General features: G+C 36.8%; 1 protein-coding gene across 5 annotated transcripts in view; it reads right to left on the bottom strand.

The window, feature by feature from the left end:
* CFAP20DC (CFAP20 domain containing) overlaps positions 1 to 25227 on the bottom strand; it is a 207228-nt gene that overhangs the window by 73014 nt on the left and 108987 nt on the right. For 2 of the 5 annotated variants that reach the window (XM_036430678.2, XM_036430674.2), the window contains exons 8-12: positions 17731 to 17867; positions 16903 to 17065; positions 15223 to 15339; positions 13946 to 14065; positions 11270 to 11589 (exon numbers count right to left, since the gene is read on the bottom strand). In XM_036430678.2, the coding sequence (XP_036286571.1) occupies positions 11270 to 11589; positions 13946 to 14065; positions 15223 to 15339; positions 16903 to 17065; positions 17731 to 17867 (857 nt within the window). Of the gene's footprint in view, positions 1 to 11269; positions 11590 to 13945; positions 14066 to 15222; positions 15346 to 16902; positions 17066 to 17730; positions 17868 to 25227 lie in introns of all 5 variants that reach the window. The other 3 variants (XM_036430673.2, XM_036430677.2, XM_036430676.2) reach the window with 3 other exon arrangements.

Below are 25227 nucleotides of genomic sequence, written 5' to 3'. Positions count from 1 at the left end.
GTCAGATCGGTACTAGATTTATCAGAGTGATCACTTTGTAAAGTTATAGAAATGTCTAATCACTGGGTCATACACCTGAAAATAACATGATATTGTATGTCAAATATAATTGAAAAAAATAAAAGTAAATAAAAATAGGTCTTTCTGGGGAAAAAAAAAAAAAAAAAAAGAGCAATTAAAAACAGCAATGTAAAAAGATACAAATCATTTGCTAAGATGCCCTGTTATGTCTACCTCTGATCTGAGTAAGGCACATTTTTTTAAACCACTGAGTAACAAGAGAACATTTAAAAAATAGTCATCAAATATATTAATTCATTCCAAAGAATGTCTAAATAAATAATTCATAGGAAGTTATCTAAAATATCTAAAAATTTTATATTTGATTTCTTGACAAACTAACACCATGGGAAGAGAAAGGAGTAGTACTTAAGGCAATTAGCATATTTAAGCAGGAAAATGCTACTCTAAAAACAAGTGGGCCTACTGAAGTATTTTTGCCTTGTATTATTGTAGGACAGTTTTATTGTTCAAAGCAGCAGATAATAGAACATGTTTGGTGAAATAGTTTTCTTACATGAAAATTTCAATTACAAAAAGTGTTTTCCCTCTACAAAATATAAACCTCATTAATATAATTATTGGGAAAAATGAAAGTGAAACCTAGGATTTTACAAATATACAGTTCTGGGATTACCCATAGAAAAGCAAAATTTTTAATTTTTAAAATTTTAGAAAGGAGGGATTAAACATAAAATCAATATCCATAAGGTAAATATTGGAAACAAGAAAATAGTACTATTTTTTTAAAATATATATTTTATTGATTTTTTTACAGAGAGGAAGGGAGAGAGATAGAGTTAGAAACATCGATGAGAGAGAGTCATTGATCAGCCGCCTCTTGCATGTTCCCCACTGAGGATGTGCCTGCAACCAAGGTACATGCCCTTGACCGGAATCAAACCCGGACCTGCTCTATCCATTGAGCCAAACCGGTTTCGGCAATAGTACTATTTTTGTTGGTAGATTTTTTTTTTTTTTTTTTTGCTATAAAGTAAATTTAAAGAAGAAACTAAAGTAATCATTGCTGATATTTGCCATGGTAGATTTTTTTCAATTTGTATTATCTACTCAAATATATAATACATAAATGGATGTTAAAATGATAAACTTAGAACAAAAAGTATCAGTAAAAACAGACACCGTATTTTCCGGTGTATAAGACGACCCCCTAATTTTACAGTTAAAACATAGGTTTAGGCCTATATACACTGTATAAGACTACCCCCCCACTTCCGAGGCAACACCAGTTCTTTTTTTAATAGACCACCTCTCTGACTCTGGCCAATCTGAGCAGGCTTTTTATTAGAACACAGTGTAGCTTCGGGTACAGAACATGTATAATTTGCATGCATAAAAAGCCTGCTTGGCTTGGCTGAGTTAGAGAGGCAGTCCGAGCAGCCTTGTAGTGATTGGTGCGGGATCAAGTTGGAAAATTCATTTAGTGGCATATCGAGATGTTTTTCAGGATATACTCGGTGTATAAGACGACCCCCTATTTTTGGTTGACCTTTTTTCATTTCAAAATCGTCTTATACGCCAGAAAATACGGTACATTTTAAAGATATTACTTGCTATCTGAGAATGTGTATCTTCTTCAGGAACAGTCACAAAGAATCAAACCCCAGCAATTTCCAATGTTTGGCATTTGTAAACAAAATATTTGAGTGACTAATTAAATTGTTCAGTTTCTTCCTGAATGTTTCGCCACCATACATGCTCAACACACAGATCACTATCTAAGGTGACATTTCCCTTTTGGTAGAAGTGAAGTATGTATGTGTAAAGAAAGATGAGAGAGCCTGCTAATGGTTGGGCACAGGACAGGAGAGAAATTTATCAAACCTTTCCATTGGAAGTGATCTACCTATCTGTGTATCTATTTATCATTGTTCTGCCTCTCTTCCTTTCTTCCTCATCATGGGCTAAGATGTTGCTCCAGGCACTGCAGACACTGGGAATATAATGGTAGACCACAACTTAATCCCAGCCATCCAAGGACTTTTTTCTGAAGACAACCAAGAGTCACAGAATGATTTGAGGCAGAGGAACACCACAGTGGCACAAAATAGAAGGCAAAGGTATGAGTTTGTGTGAATATTTTTTGTGGGATGTCTAGAATATTCTATGGAGATAGTAGAAAGGGAGAACAATTAGGAGATGATTCAATTGTTATAACCAGAAACAATGAGGTGGCTGTTAAGGAATGGTGGTGACAATGGGGAGGTTGGCCGACTTGAGGGATCCATAGAAGATAGAATGTTATTCTTTGTGACTCTGGAAAGCTTACACAGAGTCTGAGATCCCTAATCATACCATGTTATAATTCTTTCTTATAGGAAGTAGGTGAGATTAGCAGACAACAGGGCTTTTAAGAAAGGTACACTCAGCTCTTAGAACCTCCCGTAAGAAATAGCTTGCCTCTCTATAGTAAGGAATGAAAATTGTGGCATGTTTAAGGATCTTTTATGAATATTTATTTTTCTTTTAAAATATATTTTATTGATTTTTTTACAGAGAGAAAGAGAGAGGGATAAAGAGTTAGAACCATCAATAAGAGAAACATCTATCAGCTGCCTCCTGCAGATACCCTACTGGGTATGTGCTCGCAAGTAAGGTACATGCTCTTGACAGGAATCGAACCTGGGACCCTTGAGTCCACAGGCCAATGCTTTATCCACTTTGCCAAACTGGTCAGGGCGTGGATATTTCTTCTTGGTATTCATTCTGGGCCTACATTTTCCTTCTCTATGCTGGCTTAATCTTCTGATACATATATGTATTTCTTCATAAATGATAGAGAAACAAATTTTCTAGAGTCCCAGAGAGAAAGAAAAGATGGTGGGTTGGTGTCCCTCCATGGGCTTTTTCACTTACGAAGGGAAGACTATTTCTGCACTTACAACAGTCCTGCAGGCGGTGGTTAACCCTCTCTGTTGTCACTGGGTGAGCTGTCCTTTACCATCAATCACTCTGCTAACTGAGGATATTCACAGGGTGGAAGAACCCTGCCTTCAGGCAAAATCAAACAAAAAACCAAACCAAACAAACACAGAGAGTGCCAGAAACCTAAACAATGCCTGTTGCCCCAAATTACTAGGGAATCCAGTGGTGACTCTTACAATTTTTGTTTCATATGGATAAAAAAGAATAAAATTGTTATAACCAGAAACAATAATTCACAAATAATTACTCTTATTTGGAGAAGGTAAACAAAGAATATCAATATCCCTGAGTCTTTGTTCTGAGAAAGTATGGGTGGAACTCAGATTTGTTTTTGTTTTGTTTTATTAAATTCAGTCTGCCTACTAAATAGTGCTCTGCCTCCTCCAACTTTTTAAAATTCTAATTTCCTGTAATTATTACAAACAATTGGCAGTGAAATTTCTGTAACCAAAAGACCTTCTACATATTAATTTCCATCGTATTAAAAAAATTAAAAGCATATACTGTGGATTTAAAACATACTGGATCTAAAAAATAGGCTGGTAAGTGAAGAAGGTATAATGATGAATCTTTGGCTCAAACCTTTGAGTCATCCTGGGATTCCATTGTATATATGACCTAGGCAGAAATTAAGAGCTTTTGCAATAAACAGTTCAATAAATATTTATTTAGACTCCTGCTCTGTGTAAGGCATTTTCTAAGTACTATGTAAGAGACACAGGTTCAAAGAACATGGACGCTGTCCTCAAGAGAAATAAAGTCTATAGAGAGATAGATACCTACAAAGGTACTGATTTCATAAGGAAGAAGTAGAAAATATAATTTTAAAAGCTTCAGATGTATTGTACTATGATGAGAATTTAGCGGAATGCATGAAAAACCAGATGTTTGCTACATCATTTAAAAAACACTTAAAAAGTCAATCCATTTGACAGGAAGCCTAGTTCTTCCATCTGTGGTAGGTCTCTTCCTTTCAGTAGTTTACTCAGTTGTAAAATACTTCTTTTTGCTTGGAGTGAGCAGTGATTATATACAGACATATTCATGAGCATGTACATGGACATTCATCTCACAGTTTGCCTAATGTGATGGGCCAAGAAGTGGAGATGTGCCAGGAAGTGGACAGATTTAGCTGTGTTCCCTGGTGATCAGTATCATGGTTGTATTGCATTTCCACAGTAATATGTTTCCATGCTATTTTAAATATATGGAAAAGACAAATAACTGGAGAATCTGGACAGGATACAAAAGGCTAGCTTATATTGGCTGCCTCAGAACCACTAAATCTGGTTTATCCCAGATTCTGAAAGGAGAATTAAGATAAATGAGAAAGGCAAGATGATATATGAGACTGATATTTTGATTTAAGTTGGGTCAGTTTCTTCTTTAGAGAGGAAATAAATGGAGAATAAAAAATAGTGCAGTATTTACTAAAAGCAGTGCACTGGTAAATCCTATTTCTTTCTTTAGTAACTAGAGGCCTGATGCAAGAAATATGTGCAGGGAAAGGTGGTCCTGCAGCCTGGCCTGCTGTACCCTCTCTAATCTGGGACCCCTCAGGGGATGTCCAGGTTAGGCCTGATCCCAGGACAGACATCTCTCTGGCAATCCAGGACCTCTGGCTCCTAACTGCTTGCCTGCCTGCCTGCCTGCCTGCCTGCCTAATTACCCCTAACTCCTTTGCCTGCCTGATTGCCCCTAATTGCCTCTGCCTGCCTGATTGCCCCTAACTGGCCCCCTGCCAGCCTGATAACCCTTACCTTGCCCCCCTTGACAGCCTGATTGCCCCTACCTTGCCCCCATCCTGGCCTGATCACCCCTAACCGCCCCAGCCTTGGCCCCTAGCCAAAGCCACAGTCTGGCCTCCCTCTGCCAGAGACAACCTAGCTGATAAGAGGAAGGTGCTGTCCCAACACATTACTGCTGCTGCCACTACTGAGCTTCGGGCCGGCCCTGGGTGGCTTGCCTGAGCCTCAGGCAGCTGCTGTGGCTTTGTCTGGAAGGATGCCCGGATGGTTGTTGGGAAGACATTTGTCCTAATTAGCATATTACCCTTTTATTAGTATAGATGCTTTTGCTGCCTTACTAAAACAGATGATATAGGTATAGATGATGTTTATTGATCTCACATATGTAACTCATTTGGGTTCAACCATGCTTTTGGATTAATTTTTTTTATATAACATACATTTGTTATATGCAAAAGAAGTCAGCTTACTATGTATGATCTGATTGAAAAACAACCACTTTTTTTCTCTTTGGTTTATGATTTAGCTACTGAAACCTGTACAACAATTGCATATAATTTGTCAGAGTAGTAAAGAAATTGTCAAGCCATTTTCACATTCCAATCATCTGTTCATTTGTTTTTCAGAAGAACAAATACAAAATGCTTTTGATTTAACTTGATATATTTTTTTAAGTCCCAAATCTCTTGAACTGTTTGTCTTCTGGGCTAAGAAGCATTTGCTTGTTAAATATTCAATCCCACCCCAGTGCCAGGGACATCAATGGAGTTTGCCTGATTAACTGTAGCACAGCATATGCAGGCTGAGGAGAGAATGATTTCCCCAAGGAGCCAGCACTTCCTCTGTTGAACTACTTTCTTAAAAGGACATGCAGATGGGCATTTGGATAAGTTCTGGATGCACAAAACCGATTGCTCTTGCTGAGCTGCAATTTCAAAAAGATAATTTTAATGACTCTTGAGGGTCATCTACTTGGAGCAGATGGGTCCCAGGCTCTTTGTATCACAACTCTAATGTTGAGCGAGTCGGGGTGGAACTCTGTTTTAGGCTTTGTAAAAATGAATGACTGTATTTATTTATATTTCAATTGAAGTTTTAATTCAGTCCACCATGAATAATGTCTCATATAATGTTCTTGAAAGTTCTGTAAAAAATACATCTGCAATATTCCAAACACACTTTGATGGCAGCTTTGAATGTGTAATTGAGATCGAGTCTGCGGGGGTTTTCACTTTTGTCCAATATTTTTGACTAAATGTGTGAACTGACAGCACCTTTTAATTGGACTAGCAGACAATAGAGATGATATAGGTATATATTTCCACTGTCAATCAAAGAACACAGTTATTTGCATAAATATAGCTGAAGTATTAGTTATAACAGAACAAAAAAATAATATCTTCTTTGATAATAGCAAGATTAACTATTCAAATGTATCTTAAATGTCCTTAACTAAAAATCATCCCTAAGAAGTATTTCTACTTCAACCTCTTGATTTTATAGGAACTATTAAAAAAAAATCTTTAAAGTAACAATATCAGTAAAGCTGAGAGGAAGGACTAAAAGAGTTTCCTCAAAAAATTAAAAATGGAATTGCTGTGACATAGCAATCTCACTTCTGGGAATATAGCCTAAGAAGTCAGAAACACCAGTCAGAAAGAATGTATGCACCCCTATGTTCATAGCAGCATTATTTACAAACCTAAGATCTGGAAACAGCCTAAGTACATCAGTACATGAGTAAATAAAACAAAACTGTGGTACATTTCCAAAATGGAATCCTATGCAGCTATTAAAAAAAAAAAGGATTTCTTACTCTTTTCAATATCATGGAGGGACCTGGAAATTATTATGCTAAATGAAATAAGCCAGACAGAGAAAAACATCACATGATATCACTTATTTGTGGAATATAATGAACATAAACCCATGAACAAAATAGGTCCATGGAGGCATGGAACAGATTGACAGACCTCAGAGGGAAAGGGGTGGAGGAGAAGAGATAATATTAACCAAAGAACATATATGCACATATGCATAATTCATGGACACAGACTATGGTGTGGTAAAGACCTGGGGAAGGGAAGGGACTGGATGAAAGGGAGAAAAGGGAGAAAAAATGGAGGGCATCTGTAATACTGTCAACAGTAAAAAGAAAACGATCCTTTTACTTTGATGTTTGTAGTTTTGTCCTTTAGGCCTCCAAAAGTCAGATCGAGAGAAGATCTAAAAGCTTCCTAGCTAATCTGAACACTATAAGTAGTCAGGACACATAATTCATGTCCAAATATGGGTAATTTTTGGCTCAAATGTTCCAATTTGGACTGTTATACAAGACAAATTACTTGTCCTTGCAAATATCTGCTTCAGTATGTGATACACAACCAGAGTTTGGAAAATGTCAGCATTTCTACGTCAAAAATTAAATTAGGGGAGCAATAAAATACTACTATAAAGCTAACTATTTCAAGTTGCAAACCAGATGCATATACTTAGAAGCCATATTGAGAATAATGGTAATAATACAAAACAGAGACAATAGCAGAAACACGCTTCTTTCTTTTGGAAGCTGCAATAGTGTGCAAGGCACTCTGTTTTGCTAGCTATCCTGAGATAATTCATTTTACATGGCAGTCTTGATTTTACAGCTCTCTACAAACTGTATTTCCATACTTTGCTTTTCCAGTAAGATGTACAACTTCAAAATTAATTGAGTACCAGGGATATCTGTATATATGACTGTGTAAAGAATAAGAGCACATACAAAAATAAATCATACTTTTGTGGCTCACACAGTAATGAAGATCCAAAATGTGAATTAATTATTTTAGAAACTTAAATTACAAAGACAATGTATCACTTAAAGCTTATTTTAATTAGCCTTTACTATCAAATATGCTTTCCCTCTATCATAACATGATTTAATTTTGCCTAATTTATATGCTACCAAATCCATCTACTTTCCCTTTAAAAATACTCAATTGTCTAATAGAAAATAAATTCTTTTAACTACAAGTTATAAACAAGTTATAGTAAGTGATATAATTATTACTTATTTATCTATTATCGTAACATTAGAGGCCTGGTGTACAAAATTCGTGCACAGTGGGGGGGGGGGTGTGTGTGTGTGTCCCTCAGCCAGCCTGCACCCTCTCCAATCCGGGACTGCTGGCTCCCAACTGCTCACCTGCCTGCCTTCCTGATTGCCCATAATTGCTTCTGCCTGCCAGCCTAATCATCCCTAACCACTCCCCTGCCAGCCTGTTTGCCCCTAACTGTCCCTGCCCCTTCAGGCCTGAGTCTCTTCCCCCCCAACTTCCCTTCGCTGCAGGCCTGGTTGCCCCCAACTTCCCTCCTCTTCTGGCCTGGTCACCCCTAACTGCCTTCCCCTGCTAGTCTGATCCTCCACAACTGCCCTCTCTTGCAGACCTGGTAGCTCCCAACTGCCCTTTCCTGCTGGCCTGATGGCCCACAACTGCCCTCCCTTGCAGACCTGGTCCCTCCCATCTTGAGGTGGCCATCTTGTGTCCACATGGGGGCAGGATCTTTGACCACATGGGGGTGGCCATCTTATGTGTTGGAGTGATGATCAATCTGCATATTATTCTTTTATTAGATAAGATAGAGGCCTGGTGCATGGGTAGGGGCCAGCTGGTTTGCCCTGAAGGGTGTCCCAGATCAGGGTGGGGCTCCCTTTGGGCTTGGGGGGGCCTGGGCAAGGGGCCGGTGGTGGTTTGCAAGCCAGCCATGCCCCCCGGCAACCCAAGAGGAGGTTCTGGTACCTGGGATTTATTTATCTTCTACAATTGAAACTTTGTAGCCTTAAATGGAGGCCTGAACTGGCCAGGGTGTGCGGAAAACTTGGTTTCCTCCATTGCCAGGGGCAACCTAGGCTCCTGCTCTCTCCAGCTCCATGGCTAACACCATTTTTGTTGGAATTTATTTATCTTCTATCACTGAAACTTTGTGGCATTGAGTGGAGGCCTAGGCCAGCAAGGTCAGGTGGATAGCTTGGCTTCTTTCATTGCTGGAGAAACCAAAGCCTCCCTCCTGCTCTCTCTGGCTGCAGCCATTTTGGTTGGGTTTATTTGCATATTTGCTTCTGATTGGCTTGTGGGCATGGCTCGTATGTGTAGCGGAGATACGGTCAATTTGCATATCACTCTTTTATTAGATAGGATATGCTTTTCTTAAGTATAATTATGTTACTCTAAGGATACAACATTCTAAAATAATGCAACTAATGGTAAGAGAGCCTAAAGCAACTAAACTGATTTTTCTTCAAAGACTGTATGTAAATAAACATTTTAAATTTGGAATATAATTTCTCATTGACTTATATAATTAATAAATGGGAGAAGTAATCTTACAGAAAAAGAATTTACAAAAAGAAAAACCTCAAGTGAACCAATCTGACAAAGAAGAGATCATTGAAAATTCTAGAACGTGTTTAAACATCGCCCGGCATTTTTGTTATTCATATTTTTTTGTATTTTAGTTTTTACTTTGTTATTTCCTCTAACAGCAAACTTCAAAGCTTGCATAATATGGTGAGGCTTCTGTCTCTCTTTATGGCTGTCCTACTTAACAAGCTCCAACTAAAAGTAGGCCAGGGCAGGTGTTAGCAATGACATGGCCCTACTACAGACTCGAGCCATCTGCTCCTTGTCAGGGCACAGGGGTACCACATAGCTATGCCAGTCAGAGCTTAGGTAATGCATGATCAATTTCTCTTCAATTTCATGTAGTTGGTAATAAGTACATGCGTGCATAATAAATGTTGAAGGATGTCAAAAGTACAGTAGCTTATAGCAAAAGAAAGTCATAAAGTAGTAACATTAAAATATCCAGAATATTTATTTTCCCATGAAGTTCTATTGCTTCTTCCCAAGGCTTATCCTTATGTGGTGTTATTTAAAGGTCAATTTCCCCATAAAAATATCTCAAAGTTTGCCAGAGAGCTACCCTTTCCTATCTGCCATCATAGTGACTCTTTTGGGTTAGGTAAGAAAGATGGTGCTGTGGATATAGGAAGAAAATGGGTCTATCCAATAATTAATGAAATGGTATGAATTAATTTATCAGATTAGCCAATTAATACTGTAGAAGAATTGACTGCTGCAATGGGGGCAATACTAGATGCTGAAGACAAATGTTCATTTTACAAAGTTTTATAAGCACACACAGGTTTTCTAATTATTTCTATAATTTCTGCATAGAAATGATTTGTATGATTTTACTGATTAAACCATAATTTTACTATAATCTCCTTTTTAAATACTATTTTTTCTAGAAAATATTGTCTATTATTTAAGCTTAAAGTTATTCATGGTGAAAGGAACAATGATGTTCATAGCAACATTTAAAGTGTTGGTATCAAATGCACTATTTTATGCATAAAAGAGTTTGTAGTAGGTTAATGTTTGATATGACTGATAGTTTCATCACACTCAGAAGCAAGGGTATTATTAAAAAATGATCTCCCCATGCACTTTGCTACAGAAACTCATTAAAAGTTGCAAAAAACCATAATTACTGATTGAACAATCTCACCATATTCTCAACTGGCTCTGAAGATAGGAGCTATGGATTTAATCTACATCCCACTGTCCAAAGGGGGATTTTTGATCAGTTATAATTATTACAACGAAGTTTCATAAGCATACACAAGTTTTCTAATTATTTATATAATTTCTGCATAGAAATGATTTGTATGATTTTACTAAACCATAATTTGACTATAATCTGCTTTTAAATACTATTTTTTTCTAGAAAATATTTTCTATTATTTAAGGATAAAACTAAAGAAATTTCACAAATAAATTCATTTTATATAGGGAAGAAGGAGTTATAATGTTTACTTATAAATGTTTCAGAACTATATTCAGTTTGTTTTTTTAATACATTTAAGAAACATTTTTATGAATTTTCTAATTTATAAGATTTATTTATATTCTAAGTAATTGCAAACAAAAACCTCCTGTAAGGCAAGTTCCAGAACTAATCCATGATTCATTATCTAAACTTTAATTGGCACAACTTCTGAAATTCTAGGACCATATGGAAAATAATGAGTCCTAATAGGTCTAAGGTGATAGGATGGCAGGGGAGCAAGGCAGCCAGAAAACCAATTCAGAATGCCTAACAACTGCAACACCATTTCCCCAGAGATCCAGAACAATGTGTTCTCAATGTTTTACTGGTTTTGCTATCATAAAACTAACCCGCATATTACTTCTCATTCTGTGTGAGACAACGATGAAAATGAAAAGACAAAAACAAACCAAAAACTGGTTTCTATAATTAAAAATGAAACTGGCTGACTGTTAATAAAAAAGGCAGCAATTTAGAGTTACCATAACAACTTGAGGCAACTGTTGACTGACATTGCAATCTGCTGCATTTTTATAAATAGCAGTTGATTTCCCCTCTTTTATTTTAACTAGTTTTAGTGCTTATTGGAGGTGATGGGACAACTGTGCTTTAACATGATTTCACTCATCAAGAAAGTGTACCTCTTCGCTGCTGTCTTCATTATAAAATTCATCCTCCATTTGGGTCACACCGGTATCCTCTGTTAGATCCAGAATAAATGGGCACCCCTCTGGGGACATGTTCTGAGTCTTTCCGTGAGGTGCTGATCGCGGTCTTGATGAAAAGGTAAACACGTCCTTTGGGACAATCCAGGTCTCCTCTGCCTGCTGGTCCTGCTCACTCTCCTTGCTGGTTTCCAGCCACAAGTGTGAGGTGTGGCAGGAGTCATCACCCAGAAGAGACTGTCTGCTGGATTCCAAATGGGGAATGTGATCATCACTGTTGGGAAATATCCATTCATCTGAAGTTTGGAAGAGATGACAAAAATTAGAGTAGTGTTCCATGAATGTTATTTTAGGCAAATAGGTTAAAATTTCCTGTTATTGAAACAGATTTATTAAATAAAACAAAAGCCAAGAATGGCAATTTATCCACCATCATGTAATCTGCCAAACATTTAACCCATAGATCAGTGCCTACAGCTCTGGGCAACTCACATACACTTCCTTAGCATTTGAGTTGAAACACTGGCCAAGACATTTATAAGTTTGAAATAATTATAACCTGTCTTGAAGCAAGTTCTTTACAGCACAGCTTCATTAATTTGACATCCCAGAAGGGGGAAATCTTCCAGAATTAAAGGGGCTGACTTACTAATGTCTTCTTTTAACTGTAGGGCAAGGTGCTAACAAGCCTCTTTAAACAAGTGTGTAGGCACTGTCTGGATTATATAATAAATCATGGAGGAGAGGAAACCATAAAAAAGATAACATCCTTTCCTCTCCATTCTACCGAATGAAACAGGAAACTTCACAGACTAAGCTGAGTAGACTTTTCAAGTGATAGTAAATCCACAGAAATATTTGCTAATGTGACTGATAGATTCTGCTGGTGAAAAGACCTTTATATTTAATTTTAGGAGAGAATGTTTTGATATGAATTTTTTTTTTGCACAGCATTATTTGTTTTCTTTAAAAATACAATATACTACCACTGAGATACATTTTTAAAAAAATCAAAACTTTAAAAAATTATAATCTTTTCTCAACACTGAGGTAGATTTTATAATTATGATCCAGGCAAGCTGGAAATGACAACTCTATATAAAGACATAATTAAAAGCATGCCTTTGTTTAGAAAGACAGCAGAAGAGTTGAGCATTTTTTCTAACTTAGTTTATTTTTCATGAAACTTACTTTTTGCTGCATTACGTCAATGGTGACAATCTTACTAAAATCTGTGTTCTGCAGAACCACACTGTGGACATGTTTATTTTACCCCCGATTCTTGAATCCTATTATATTTACCATCACAATAAAAATATTGTAGAGATAGCTAAGATTTGCTAACTTAGTTTCAGTGCTTGAAATGTTGAAGCTTTTACTACAAAAGCACGAGCAACAAACAAAAAGACTTTTAAAAAATAACATTAGTGACACAAATAAAAAGGTTTCTTAATCTAAGACTATCATTGTATAACAGAACTTGCCTATAAAAAGGGTGATAAATGCACATTTCTTAGAGAAACTCTATTAGGGACAGGCTTTCACATTTTCAGGGACGAAGTCCAGGGAAATGGCTAAAGGCAGGCTGTATGTAGTTCACTGGAGCACCTCCATGGGGAGTCAGTGTAGCTATGGGCAGGTGGAATGAATAGATTCACTGGGCTGTCCTCTTTTGGACAGCAAACCCCTTTGCATGGTGCTAAGCACATAGCAGGTGCTTTGTAAACAAAGTTGGTGTTTTGATAAAGGTTGAGAGAAAAAAACACACACACTAATGTGTTGCATTATGTTCATGGATATGTAAAAAATAATGGAGGAAAAGATACAGGGATCTTCATTATGCAATTAAACAACTTGTATAACCTATTGCCAAACATATTACTAACTGTCAAAAAGTCAAGGTAAAAGGAGTGCTTACACCAAACAAACTCTAATTATCTTACTACCACATGCTTTTTTGGAATTTGTAGTTTTACCTCAAATATTTCCATATCAATGTAATGAATAATTTGGTGTGTTTTCTTAGGAAAGTATGTAAATGACTGTGTAATCACAATATTGCAGCAAACAAGATAAATGCAAGAATGATCACCTAAACATCTAATTAGTTTTTCTACACAGTCAGATTTATGCCGAAGACACTAATTACGCCTAACATTTTAATGACGGTTTCAACATTGCATAAATAAGACTGACAAACTACAAACCATTATAATTTATTTTCCCTTCTCCCTTGCTCAACAACAATTTGAAAAAAAAAGAAAGAAAGAACCCATGAAACAATTTGCCTTTGTTAAAAGCACTACACACCTGCTAGGCAAGATAGGTGGATGGGCTTAATGCTCTACAACTAGCCATCTCCATCACGGAGAGGACTGAAGAAATGCAACAATTACCTTTGGGCAAGGTGACAATGTCATGTGAAAACTTCAAAGACTTAGACTTTCATTCTGAACAGGACAATCAGTGCATTAAAACTTAAAAATAAAAATACTCTTTCATCCACTAAAGTTTAACATAAAATTGGGGTTAAAGCGATAGATTTTAGCAAATGACTGCATCATGGCTTTTTAAAAATGACTGGGTTTGAAATATTCAACACATTCATATCTTATTAATTATTGACAATTATAGCATAAAAAAGATGCAAACCTGATTCATCAGGAGACTGGGGAGCTGGAGTGCTGGGGCTCACCGTCCCAGCTCCTTGCTGGGACTCAGAGATGAGGACAGCTGCTTTAGCTCCATTCCTGCTATTTCCTGAAGAACTGCCTTTATCAAATAAATAGTTTCCATTATATTACTTTTGTGATATTTATAAAAATTATATTTTGAATAATGGTATTAATTTGGTGTACTTTACTATATGATTATTGTAAAGCAGCTAGAGGTGACACTGCAGGTTATATGCAATTTCTTTTCAGTAGAATGTATTAAGATGAACTCAGCAGCATTTTTGTAGAGGCTCATAATATAATCCCTGAATATTTGCATGGGGACATTTTAGATTTAAGTTTCACAATATGTGATAAAAGTAATTCTAAAACCCATGTAATTTTTAAAGGGTCTTATATTTTTTCCCATTGATTCTACATAAATTGGAATGTTTTTCTTTACATTACAATTGTTACTGAACTCCCTCTACTCTTTTAAACCAAGCTCTTTCCTTCAGGACCTTTAAGAAAATGGGTAAGGCATTAATTACTGATGAATTAATGTTTTTATCCACTACTCTGTAAAAATAACCAAAACCTAGCATGCTGAATTACGGCCTACCCAAGAACTCTACACTTTTGAGAAATTATGCTAACAGGTGTGCACATGATACATTCTGGGCTTGATTTAGGATAAACTAATGCAGGTGTAAAGAAATCTACATATACATGCTTCAAATCCAGCATTTAAAAAAGTAACTACAGTAGCCACCTATATTTGCTTTACTAGCAAAGAGTTGGAATTTTAACCTACATTGTAGTATCAGATGGCAAGGAGTTCAAAGGGAGAGACAGAAAAAACAACCACCAAAAAAAAAAAAAAAAAAGTGAAAAGATTTCAATGTAAAAAGAAGAGCCATAAATGAAACATGAAAAATTATGGGTTAAGCCCAATTTCAGTAAAGTCTATAGGCAGGAACTTCCTCTATCAAATGTGGGCTTTAAAAAATAATAACTTAAACTTATTCAGCCTTTGAGAGTAGAATCAGAAAGTCCTTTATTTCTGTAGTACTGTCTGTTTAATCCAGCAAATTTCTGTTAGGCCTCTAGAGCAATTCTTTTGCAGAAAATTTGATTTCCACAATCCCTATAGAACAGACATTTAGATTTTAAATGAATTGGTTCATATTTCTTTGAAACTTACAACCTGCAGAGAGAGATTGCATTGCTCTGAATAATATACTGATATAAGATAGCATTGAATTAGTGCCATACCGCTGGGTGTCTCTGTCCTTTCTCTGTTGGTGCTTTTTAACCGTAATCTTCTCCTGTTATTATTCTTATCTGCTGATGGTTCTTGAGGGGGATGTGGATGCATAATATGCAGATTGGCTGGTACATTTTCGTATCAAAGAACAAAAAGCCAGAACAGAAAGTACTATATGGTTTGAAATAACTCTAAATATAATTATAGCTATAATGAGAATGTTCATGTATCATTTTGACATTATGTAAAGCTGAATAAAAACTTATTCCTTCACAGAAAATAGGTGTTTATTCTTATTCTAACATTAGGATTGTATCAGGTTTTCAAAATTACCAATACATTTTATTCATGTGACATAACCTTATAGAGAGAGCTACAAGTAATCTGATTAATGTTAATCATGCAATATGCTATATTAAAAATATAAAAAATGAAATTGACAGCCAATACCAAAAAATTTATTGCTTCCTTTAAAAGAGAAAGCATAGTTGCCTGGTTGTAGGCTGTGGGCTTGATCTCCAGTAGGGGGAGTTCAGGAGGCAGCTGATCAATGTTCTGCCCTCACATGGATGTTTCTTTTTTTCTCTCTCTCTCTCCTCCCCTCTCTCTCTAGAACTCAATAAAAATATTAAAAAATAAAAGAAAGCATAGTTAAGTATGATGCAATGAGAACTTAGAGGATAGTTTCCAGAAGAACGCTAGAAGACTGATATCAAACCTAAAGAATTCTTAAATATAATTTAATTCTATAATAATATATTCATAGTAAGCAGCATTTAATATTTACTGAATGCTTAATTTCTTGGCACAATATGACTGAGTTTTTCTCCTTACAACCTCACAATGACCCTTTGAAACAGCTGTTATTGACCACTATTACTATGGCCAGTAGTAATTGTATCCCCATTTTACTGATGAGGAAACTGAGGCTTACAGAGTTTAAAAAACTTGACCAAGGTCTCACAGATAGTAGTAGGTCTCACAAACAGGTAGGGCTGGAACTAAATATCTATGTTATTCATTTCCCTGCTCAGTTTAATACTCCATGGAAGATGTAATTTATAATAGTGTTCATTAATTTCTAAATCAAATAAAATAAACTCAAATGTCTCCGTTTCAACTCTCACAAAGTCAGACCAGTAAGAGTAGAAAAACTGACAAGAAGTGAATTTGTCTCAATTCCTTCCAATGATTACAGACTGAAAATTGCTATACCTCTCGGTTAACTTTGAACTCTCAATCTGTAAAATGAGATGAAGTCTTTTCTTCACCAACATGGATGTTTTAGTATTAATAAGAGAAGACAAAGAACACTTTACAAATGGAAAAGATTAATTAATAGATAAAATTAAATTAAAAAAACTTAAAATGCACATGAAATTCCTAAAATGTAGTGATAAAAGGATGTTATATTATTTCCTTAGCAGTCATCATAAAGTAAAAACACTGGGTACTACAGGAATTTGAAATAATGGAATAAATATAATGATAGTTTTCAGAGGATTCATATATATATATGAATACACACACATACATACACACACATATATGAATTCTAAACATATTTCAATATCTATGTGGTAATTGTCTGGACTTAAGATCTAGTCATAAATATAATTTCAATTTTAACAAGGTCACTTCTCACTATTTTCAGTAGCTACCAATCTTTATGCATGATTCATTCTTACCACGAACAGGTACAGTCAGCTTTATTTGGCGAATATTTTCTTTATCTCCTTGCTCCTCAGACTCAGAAATCAGCAAAGCTGACATTTCTGCACTGTTAACACTCCTCTCTACTGTGGACGGCTGGCATGCTCGGTTATTTTTGGACCCAATGGATCTTATTGTCTATAAGGAAAAGAAATTAACTTGCACATTTTAAAATATAGGAACTACACTTATTTCTAATACCTACGTGGAAGCAATAATATTTAGAGAAATTAAGAATGAGGGGGGAAAAGTAGAAGAAACGAGAAATTTAAAAGTTGTTTGAGAGGGAAGTTATGAAAGGAAATTAGAAACCAGGGGAGAAATAATGAGACAAAAAGACAAGCCTCCTAGACATGCAAACTAAAATGTGCTTATTTGCTACACTCCATCTTTAGGAGGTAGGAATTGAGGTGAAAATTACTGTGATTGTCAGAAATCCAGAGGAAATTAAAAATAAAAATATAACATTTGAGAATCTGTTCAGCGTAAGGTTTCTGGTGAGGATCCAACTCCCTCCTGAGGGAGACCACAAACTGTGCTCACATATATTTTTACCTTTAAGTTTTGTGAACATATTTAATGAAAAGAATACTCAAAATTGTTAAGTGTGTTGACACGACAAAAAGGAAACAGTTTTAAGGTCTTTTAAAGTCCAGAGTTTCTGTTCAAAACTTACTCAAGCCTTCTGCTTTGGCATGGAGTCTCTCAAACCCCCTCATGCTGCCGCATCCAACCCCGCACTGGAAACCACCCTTCCCTCCCTGCCACTCACTGGAGATAGGGTCCTCAACCCATGCTCCTACCTCACTGGACATCCTCAGGTTATTTCTTCTGCCAGAGAGTGGAGGTGGGCCAAGAACCTTGGATCCAAAGGCGATATGACAAACATCTTGATTTTTACTGTTCCGCACGCTACCTGTCCCTCTGTTAAGGAACAGATCTGTTTTGTTAAAGGAAGGTAATAACAGTAAATTAATCAATGAAATGGCACTTATTAAAAATACAGATATAGGGGCCCGTTTGGAGGGTGGGCAGAAATCTATCATTTTAACAAGCTCACTATCATTTGAGAACTACTATTAATACCACAAATATTTTTCCTCAAAGAAAGAGAGAAAGAAAAGTGGAAAACTACTAAAAAATACATCTTATTTTTCTCTTTATGGCAATAATTTAAATAAGACTATGCAGCTCACCTGAACAAATATTTGCTTGAGTGCTCTCTCAGGCATTTCCTAGAGGTTGTCAGTGACACAAAATAGATAAAACATATTGCTTGCCCTCAGGGAGTCCGAAGGGAGGTGACAGTAAAAGTAAACATAACTATAACATAAGGCGGACCAGTGGGAATGGTGACCTCCTGAATAGACCTTGAATGACTGAAGAGTTAAAAAATAAGAGATGTGCCGAAACCGGTTTGGCTAAGTGGTTAGAGCGTCAGCTTGCTGACTGAAAGGTCCCAGGTTCGATTCCAGTCAAGGGCATGTACCTTGGTTGCGGGCACATCCCCAGTGGGGAGTGTGCAAGAGGCAGCTGATCAATGTTTCTCTCTCATCAATGTTTTCTAACTCTCTATTCCTCTCCCTCTCTGTAAAAAAATCAATAAAATACATATATAAAAAATAAGAGATGTAGGGTGCCCTAGACCAGAGAAAGGGTCTGAATAAAGGCATTGGAAGAGCAAAAGGGTAGGGTATGCTTGGGGAATAATGAATGTACCAGTTTAGCTGGAAGGGTGGACTAGGGCCACATTGCAAAGAGCCTTTACATGCTAAGAGCTTACTCTAAAGTTGGTAGGCAATCACTGAAGGTTTGAGAGAGAAAGAGACAACTGGTATCACCTCCAGAATTAGGCAGGTATGCTCACCACACCCTGCTGCCTTTTCCTTCCGGGCACACAGATAAATTATATTTCTGAGCCTTCCCTGTAGTTCCATGAACCATGTGATGGGTTCTGATTAATGGAATGTGAGAAGTGTAAACCACTTCCTAAAACCCCCTGCATAATCCTCTGTGCTCTCTCTTCCCTCATCACTTGACAAGATGCAAAAGATTCAGTGAAAGGCTTTTCCCAGGGAAGCCACTAGATGAAAGGAGCCTGGGTCTCTGAGTGACCTATGGAAGGCTGCCTAAGGAACGCTTGATTAGACCAGAACTGTGGTTCCTTGTGACTATTGTTAGCCTCCACTCACCAATACAGCAGGTGAGGGTGATGGGCCTTGCCTCAAAATACTGCCCACAACCTGAAAAACCTTCTGCTGTGCCCACTTGCAAGACAGGACCAACTGGAATAAGATGCTGGCCCTGAATGAGTTCACATTCGTTCTATAGTCCTGGACATGTAAGAGCTACTGACCAAAAAAACAAAAACAAAAACAAAAAACCCCAAAAACAAAAACCCAAACCTAACGAAATAAAAAGGGCTTCCTCACATATCCATAAAAACAGAACATTACATCTGCACAAACAATACTTCCAAACAAGCAACCATGATTAAATTTCCCTCATCAGTCCATTCAGTTCTCTGTAATTGTCCCTCTGGATCTGGGGTCAGTGAACTGCTTTCAAGAAGCCATCTGCTTTCAGACTAAAGAGTCCTAGAAATCCTGACTCAGTCCACTGGTGTGGCATGAAGTTTGTCTAAGCTTTGCCAGCATGGAAGTCTGGACCCAAGAGGCTTTGCTAAAGTATCTATCAGTAGTTCAAAAAAAATCACCATTGTAATTAGCTAGGTATTAATAACAGGAACAGAACTAAGGGGAGGCCGGACATTAGAAGCATGGCCATCTGGGCAGCTTCACTAGAAGCTGCAACTTTTCTCTCCCCTGGGAACCAGTGATCCATTCCCTCTGCAGACCAATCACTGAGGGAAGGGACTGGACAAAGGGGAGCTGGGCACATGCGCAATAAGGTCTGGATGACATAGGAAATGTACCTGTCAGTCTAAACTGGGACAGAAATCATTGGCCAGAGGGGGTGGAGGCCACTACAAGCTAGTGAACATGTGAAAATACATGATTCCCATATAAAGCAGTTCATACCCTTGGGACTCTTGGCTCTTGTTATCCTCTTGCAGTTGCCTGTGTTCCTAGAAGCTGAATGGCCCATGGCCATGTAGACCCCATGTCCAATGAAAGATGGACTGTATTGGGGACCACAAGCTAAACTAGCTGATGCTGGATTAGACTGTTGGATGAAACTCTGAACAATGGCTCTAATCCCAGCTCTGCTGAAGGCAAAATGGACTTCTTCCTTGGTGGGACAGAGGGGAAATGGGACCTGGGAAATTCAGGAGTTTAATTCCACAAAAATAAAATTTTCTACAATATCTTCTCCTTCTGTACAAGACTCAGAAAATTCCTTTTCTTCTGACATCTCAAGAAGCATACTTCCCCCGGCAACTGGGGGGCAAGGTTAGCTCCCCAAGGATAACAAAACACCTGATCTTTTCTGGAAGTTTCCCTGAACACACAAACCGTGGCGTGTAGCTTAGAGCACAGCCTTCTTGCTAGCATCAGAGTAAAACAGAAACTGTCTGTAGATGATTACCTTAAATCAGGTTGTTTTTAACAATACCACAGAACGAATGGCAAAAGAATAGAAAAAAAATGAGCACTGGCTTTCTGTCTGACCTATTCCCCTGAAACATTCCTGCAGACAGCTAGCTGGTCTCATTAGCCTCAGCCAAAGAGCTGTAATTTTATGGTGAGGGAATTAAAAGCCACTTTTCCAGGCAATAGCATGAGAAAAGGAATAAAAGTTGTGAAAACATGACCTACTTAGAAAGCTCCAAATATTTTGATCTGAGTGGGAGCAAAATGTGTGTGTTTAGGGTATTTTGGGTCTGTTTTAGTGTTTGTAATAAATAAAGGAAGCCAAAGAGATGGGCAAAGGCTAGATTATGGAATCCATTTGAGAGACTTTTGCTGAACAAAAGTTCTGAGGTGGATGGCTAGGTGAGAAGATAAATGATTCCAGTTTTCTTCAAATTCCCGAAGCCCTAGTAAGTAGAAGACATATTCTATTTTTCCAAATGGCAGAATCAGAAGAAATGAGTACAATTTAGGCAGTGATTTTTCTGTCACTTGGAAGGTATTCAGGCAGATGCCTGGAAAGCTATTCTGAATATTGTAAGGCACGTTCAGATATCAAGTAATCTCCCTAATTTCTGTCTCTAGACTGTGCTCTCTTTTGAATTTCACTCCTGTATTCAGTGCCTTCTTGACCAGGGACTCTTGGATGTCTCCGAAACACATCAAACTGAAAACCTGGCCTAATGAGTGGTACTAAATCTATCCAGGTTGAAAAGTCAGGATCTGGGTGTCATTCTTGGCAGTTCTCTCTAACCTCTCCATAACCAATCTATGTCTACTTCTCTCCATCTTCTCCACCAGCAATGCAATCCAAGAAACCATCATTCCTCTCCTGGATGATTTCAAAACCTCTCAAGTGATCTACTGTATCTACTCTGGCTCCCCGTCCCATGCCTTCTCCAAAATATAGCCAGAATGGTTTTACTCAAACATAAATCTGACTGGGTCATTCACTTTTTTCACTTAAAATGTTTCAATAGCTTCCCTGCTACTCATAAAATTAAGAAAAAGAAAAAAAAAAAAACGCTTAAAATCACCTGCAAAAATCTGCATGTTCCATCCTCATATCTTATATCCCTCATTTTCTGCTCTCTCCGCAGACGGGCATCCTCAGTTGTGGCTAGATGTACTTTTCCTCTTGGCTGTTAGGTTTCTGCTCATGTATCACTTCCTCAGAATAATCTTCCCTGACGTCTCTGACCAGGGTAAAGTCCCCCAGTACAGGTACTTCCATAAACTTTCCTTTGCATAACTTGTCAGAATTGCACTTTTACATGCATTTATGGGTTCCTCTGATAATGTGTGCTCCCATAGATATAAGCTCAGTGGCCTGTTTTGTCACCCCTAAATTTCTAGCACCTAGACCTTTGCCTGACACAAAGTACATAATAAAACCTTGTTGAGTAAAATGAATGAATCATTAAATGTAATGGGTCAGAATAGAAGTTGGATTGAATGACTAAATATTTCTAACTATGATTAGAATTTCATTTTAAGAAAAATCCAATGGAAGGTTTTATGTGTAAAATTAGGAGGAAGACTGAACAGAACTGGACAACTGCCAGGAAGTAGGGGATGAGAGAGAAGGGTCAACAGTGAGCAAGACATCGGTATTTACATAAATGGTGTGTGGCTCTCAACAGCAGCAGTGCTATTGTACCAGAGTCAGATGCCTATTCAGGTTATAGGAGAAATTTCGTAGTGTTAACAAATAGACATGGCTATGTGTGAATCTGTATTTCCCGCCCCCCACTTCCCCCAGGTATTTACAAATATCCATTTAGTCAACAAAACACTGTTAGCCTCTCAGGATCAGTAATAGAAATAAATAACACACAAATTATAGGTCTTTTGTGACCAGTAGAACAAATTCTAACCTATTGATTTTGTTCTCAAATGTGTATTTCCCAGAAAAAAAGTAGCCACTCAGAGTACTGAAGGGCTGTATGGAATATGGCATAGATCTAGATGGCAATTTTTGGTACCATAATAAGAATCGCCCCTCCCTTCCCCCCCAGTGATGGAAACCATGAGGGTATGGGTGTATCTTTCTGTTCAAACATCTTACAGTGGCTATTTCCTTGATGTTTTTTCATATTATTTATCTCTATGCAGGTTCCCTCATGAAGTAGTTAAGTTCTAATAGAAAGACCATTGATTTGGTACTGTATGTACTCCCATCTACTGAACCAGCATAGCTCATGGTAGACAATGGAAAAATCTCATCAAAATTGAGGCTAGTATCTATGACTAAAAAGAGGATTTTGAGGAAGGAGTATTAAAAAAATCATATTGAAAAAGGAACAACTGTCTTGGGATGCAATGTATATAGTTAATACTTTATGACATGTTTGAAAGTTGCTAAGAGAGTAGATCTTAAAAGTCCTCATGACAAAAAAAACTTTTTGTTACTATGTTAAGTAGACTTATTGTGGTGATCATTTCATTATATATGCAAATATTACATCATTATGCTGCACCCTGAAACTAATATATAATGTATAATATATAATTATACCTTAATAATTAAAAAAAACATTATACTGATGCAGTTCCAATTATAATTACAACAAAATAAACATATCAACTAGTTAACAGTTGTTTAAAATATTAAAATTCCTAAGTACCTTGAATTTCTCAGGAATTTCTTGCTTAGTGGTAGTTACCCATTGGATATTAAAGACATATTTAAACCTGATATGATATAATCCCCTAAATCACATTATTCTGTATTTTTATAAGAGCATCTACTATTGCCGAAACCGGTTTGGCTTGGCTCAGTGGTAGAGCGTCTGACTGAAAGGTCCCGGGTTCGATTCCGGTCAAGGGCATGTACTTTGGTTGCGGGCACATCCCTGGTAAGGGATGTGTAGGAGGCAGACTGGTCGATGTTTCTCTCTCATCGACATTTCTGGCTCTCTATCTCTCTCCCTTCCTCTCTGTAAAAAATCAATAAAAAAAAAAAGATTAAAAAAAAAAAGAGCATCTACTATTGAATTTCTCTAAAGAATAATATAACATCGTGTATTTAAATTTACATTTATTTTTTAACTTTTACAAATTTTAATACATTTTCACCCCACAAAGCAAAGTATACCAATACTCCACTACTTAGTTTCTCTTTTGTTGTTGTTTCACTTATTTATGCATTTATTGGTTGACTCTTGTTATGTGCCCTGACAAGAGATCGAACCCGCAGCCTTGGCATATCATGATGACACTAACTAACAGGATATAAACATGTATCATACTATGTATTTACTATAATAGGGTCCTAATTAAAACCTACAAGGAAAAGTAAGTGAGACCTTTGGTTTGTAAAGTAAAAAATAGAAGGGACAAAGTTTCTATAATGATAAAAATCTTAAAAGAATACTAAAAGTTGAAATGTATGCCTTTTGAATTCTAAAAGGAGCTCTTTTAAGAGCTGACATCAATATGCATAACATAAGGTTAAAATCAAGATTAGATTAAAGCCATGCTCTAAGCAGTTCATTTTTTTGAGTTTGTGGAAAATGAACTTGGGGTAGGTCAGAAACGTTACCATTAATTATTTTGCTATTTTACTGAAGGGTACATGCCTTTGTAGTTAGATTATAAAACCCGAGGGTTTACTCTCTAATTGTCTTTTAGAAAAATAAACATTCATTTTTGTCTCAAGATACAATGTTGTAATAATTATAGTCATTTCTGTTTGCAGGGATTTCAAAGCTTAACCAGAAAATCCGGCTGAATTTTCAACTCTAATCATTGAGGGGTCATGTTCAAGACTTACATCTATTATCTAATAATCAAATCAAAATTAAATTTATACTATAATCCAGACTTTGAATTAGATTAATTTTATTTTACTAGATGTGCATTGGTATAAAGAATGTGAAAAAGAAAGGCTTATCTAGTAGAGCAATATTATTTTAGACAAGGTACCCTTTCTAAACTTCACCTTCTTCAGTTATAAGATTGGGAAAATAATAGCACTTAAGTAATGTATTTTTTTGTTATATTACATAAAACATGCTAAATACCATACATAATTTACAAATATAAATGATGTAATATTTGCATTTATAAATATGTAATAAATATCTTCCCTCTTGAATAGCATTTAATAATTTGCAAGGTCCATTCATAATCCTTTATTGTCCCAGTAGTGACTGAGGCTCACAGAGATAAAGTAATTATTGAGTGGTAGAGCTGGGATAACCCGGCAGTGAGGTTTCACCAATGCATTCTTAACTACTGCCCACCATTATGATGCAATTTCTCACTATTACTTTTAAGAATTAGTTTCAGGAAAGCTTTCTTCTGTTATAGGAAACTTCTATTTCTAAGCCAAATGATTCATATATGTATATGAATATGTATATTTACACTAGAGGCCCAATGCACAAAATTCAAGCATAGGTAGGGTTCCTAGGCTTGGCCAGTGATCAGGGCTGATCTGTGGGTTGACCAGCAGGGCAATTGGAGGCCCCTGCTGGCACCTGCCTTGACTGGCCTGGGGCCTGTGGGCTGGGGCAGCTCCTACATTGAGCATCTGTTCCTTGGTGGTTAGTGTGAGTAATAGACTGGTTGTTCCACTGGTAGTTCTGTTGTTAGGTTGATTTGCATATTAGCCTTTTATTATATAGGATGTATAGGATGTATACATCTGGTAAATGTTGACTATTATACTATGTAAAGGGTTTAGTGCATGGAACATAGTAA

This window comes from Pipistrellus kuhlii, unplaced genomic scaffold (assembly GCF_014108245.1).
Source record: "Pipistrellus kuhlii isolate mPipKuh1 unplaced genomic scaffold, mPipKuh1.p scaffold_m20_p_11, whole genome shotgun sequence".
In the NCBI taxonomy this organism is placed as follows: Eukaryota; Metazoa; Chordata; class Mammalia; order Chiroptera; family Vespertilionidae; genus Pipistrellus; species Pipistrellus kuhlii.
This window is presented reverse-complemented; position numbering and strand designations above follow the sequence as displayed.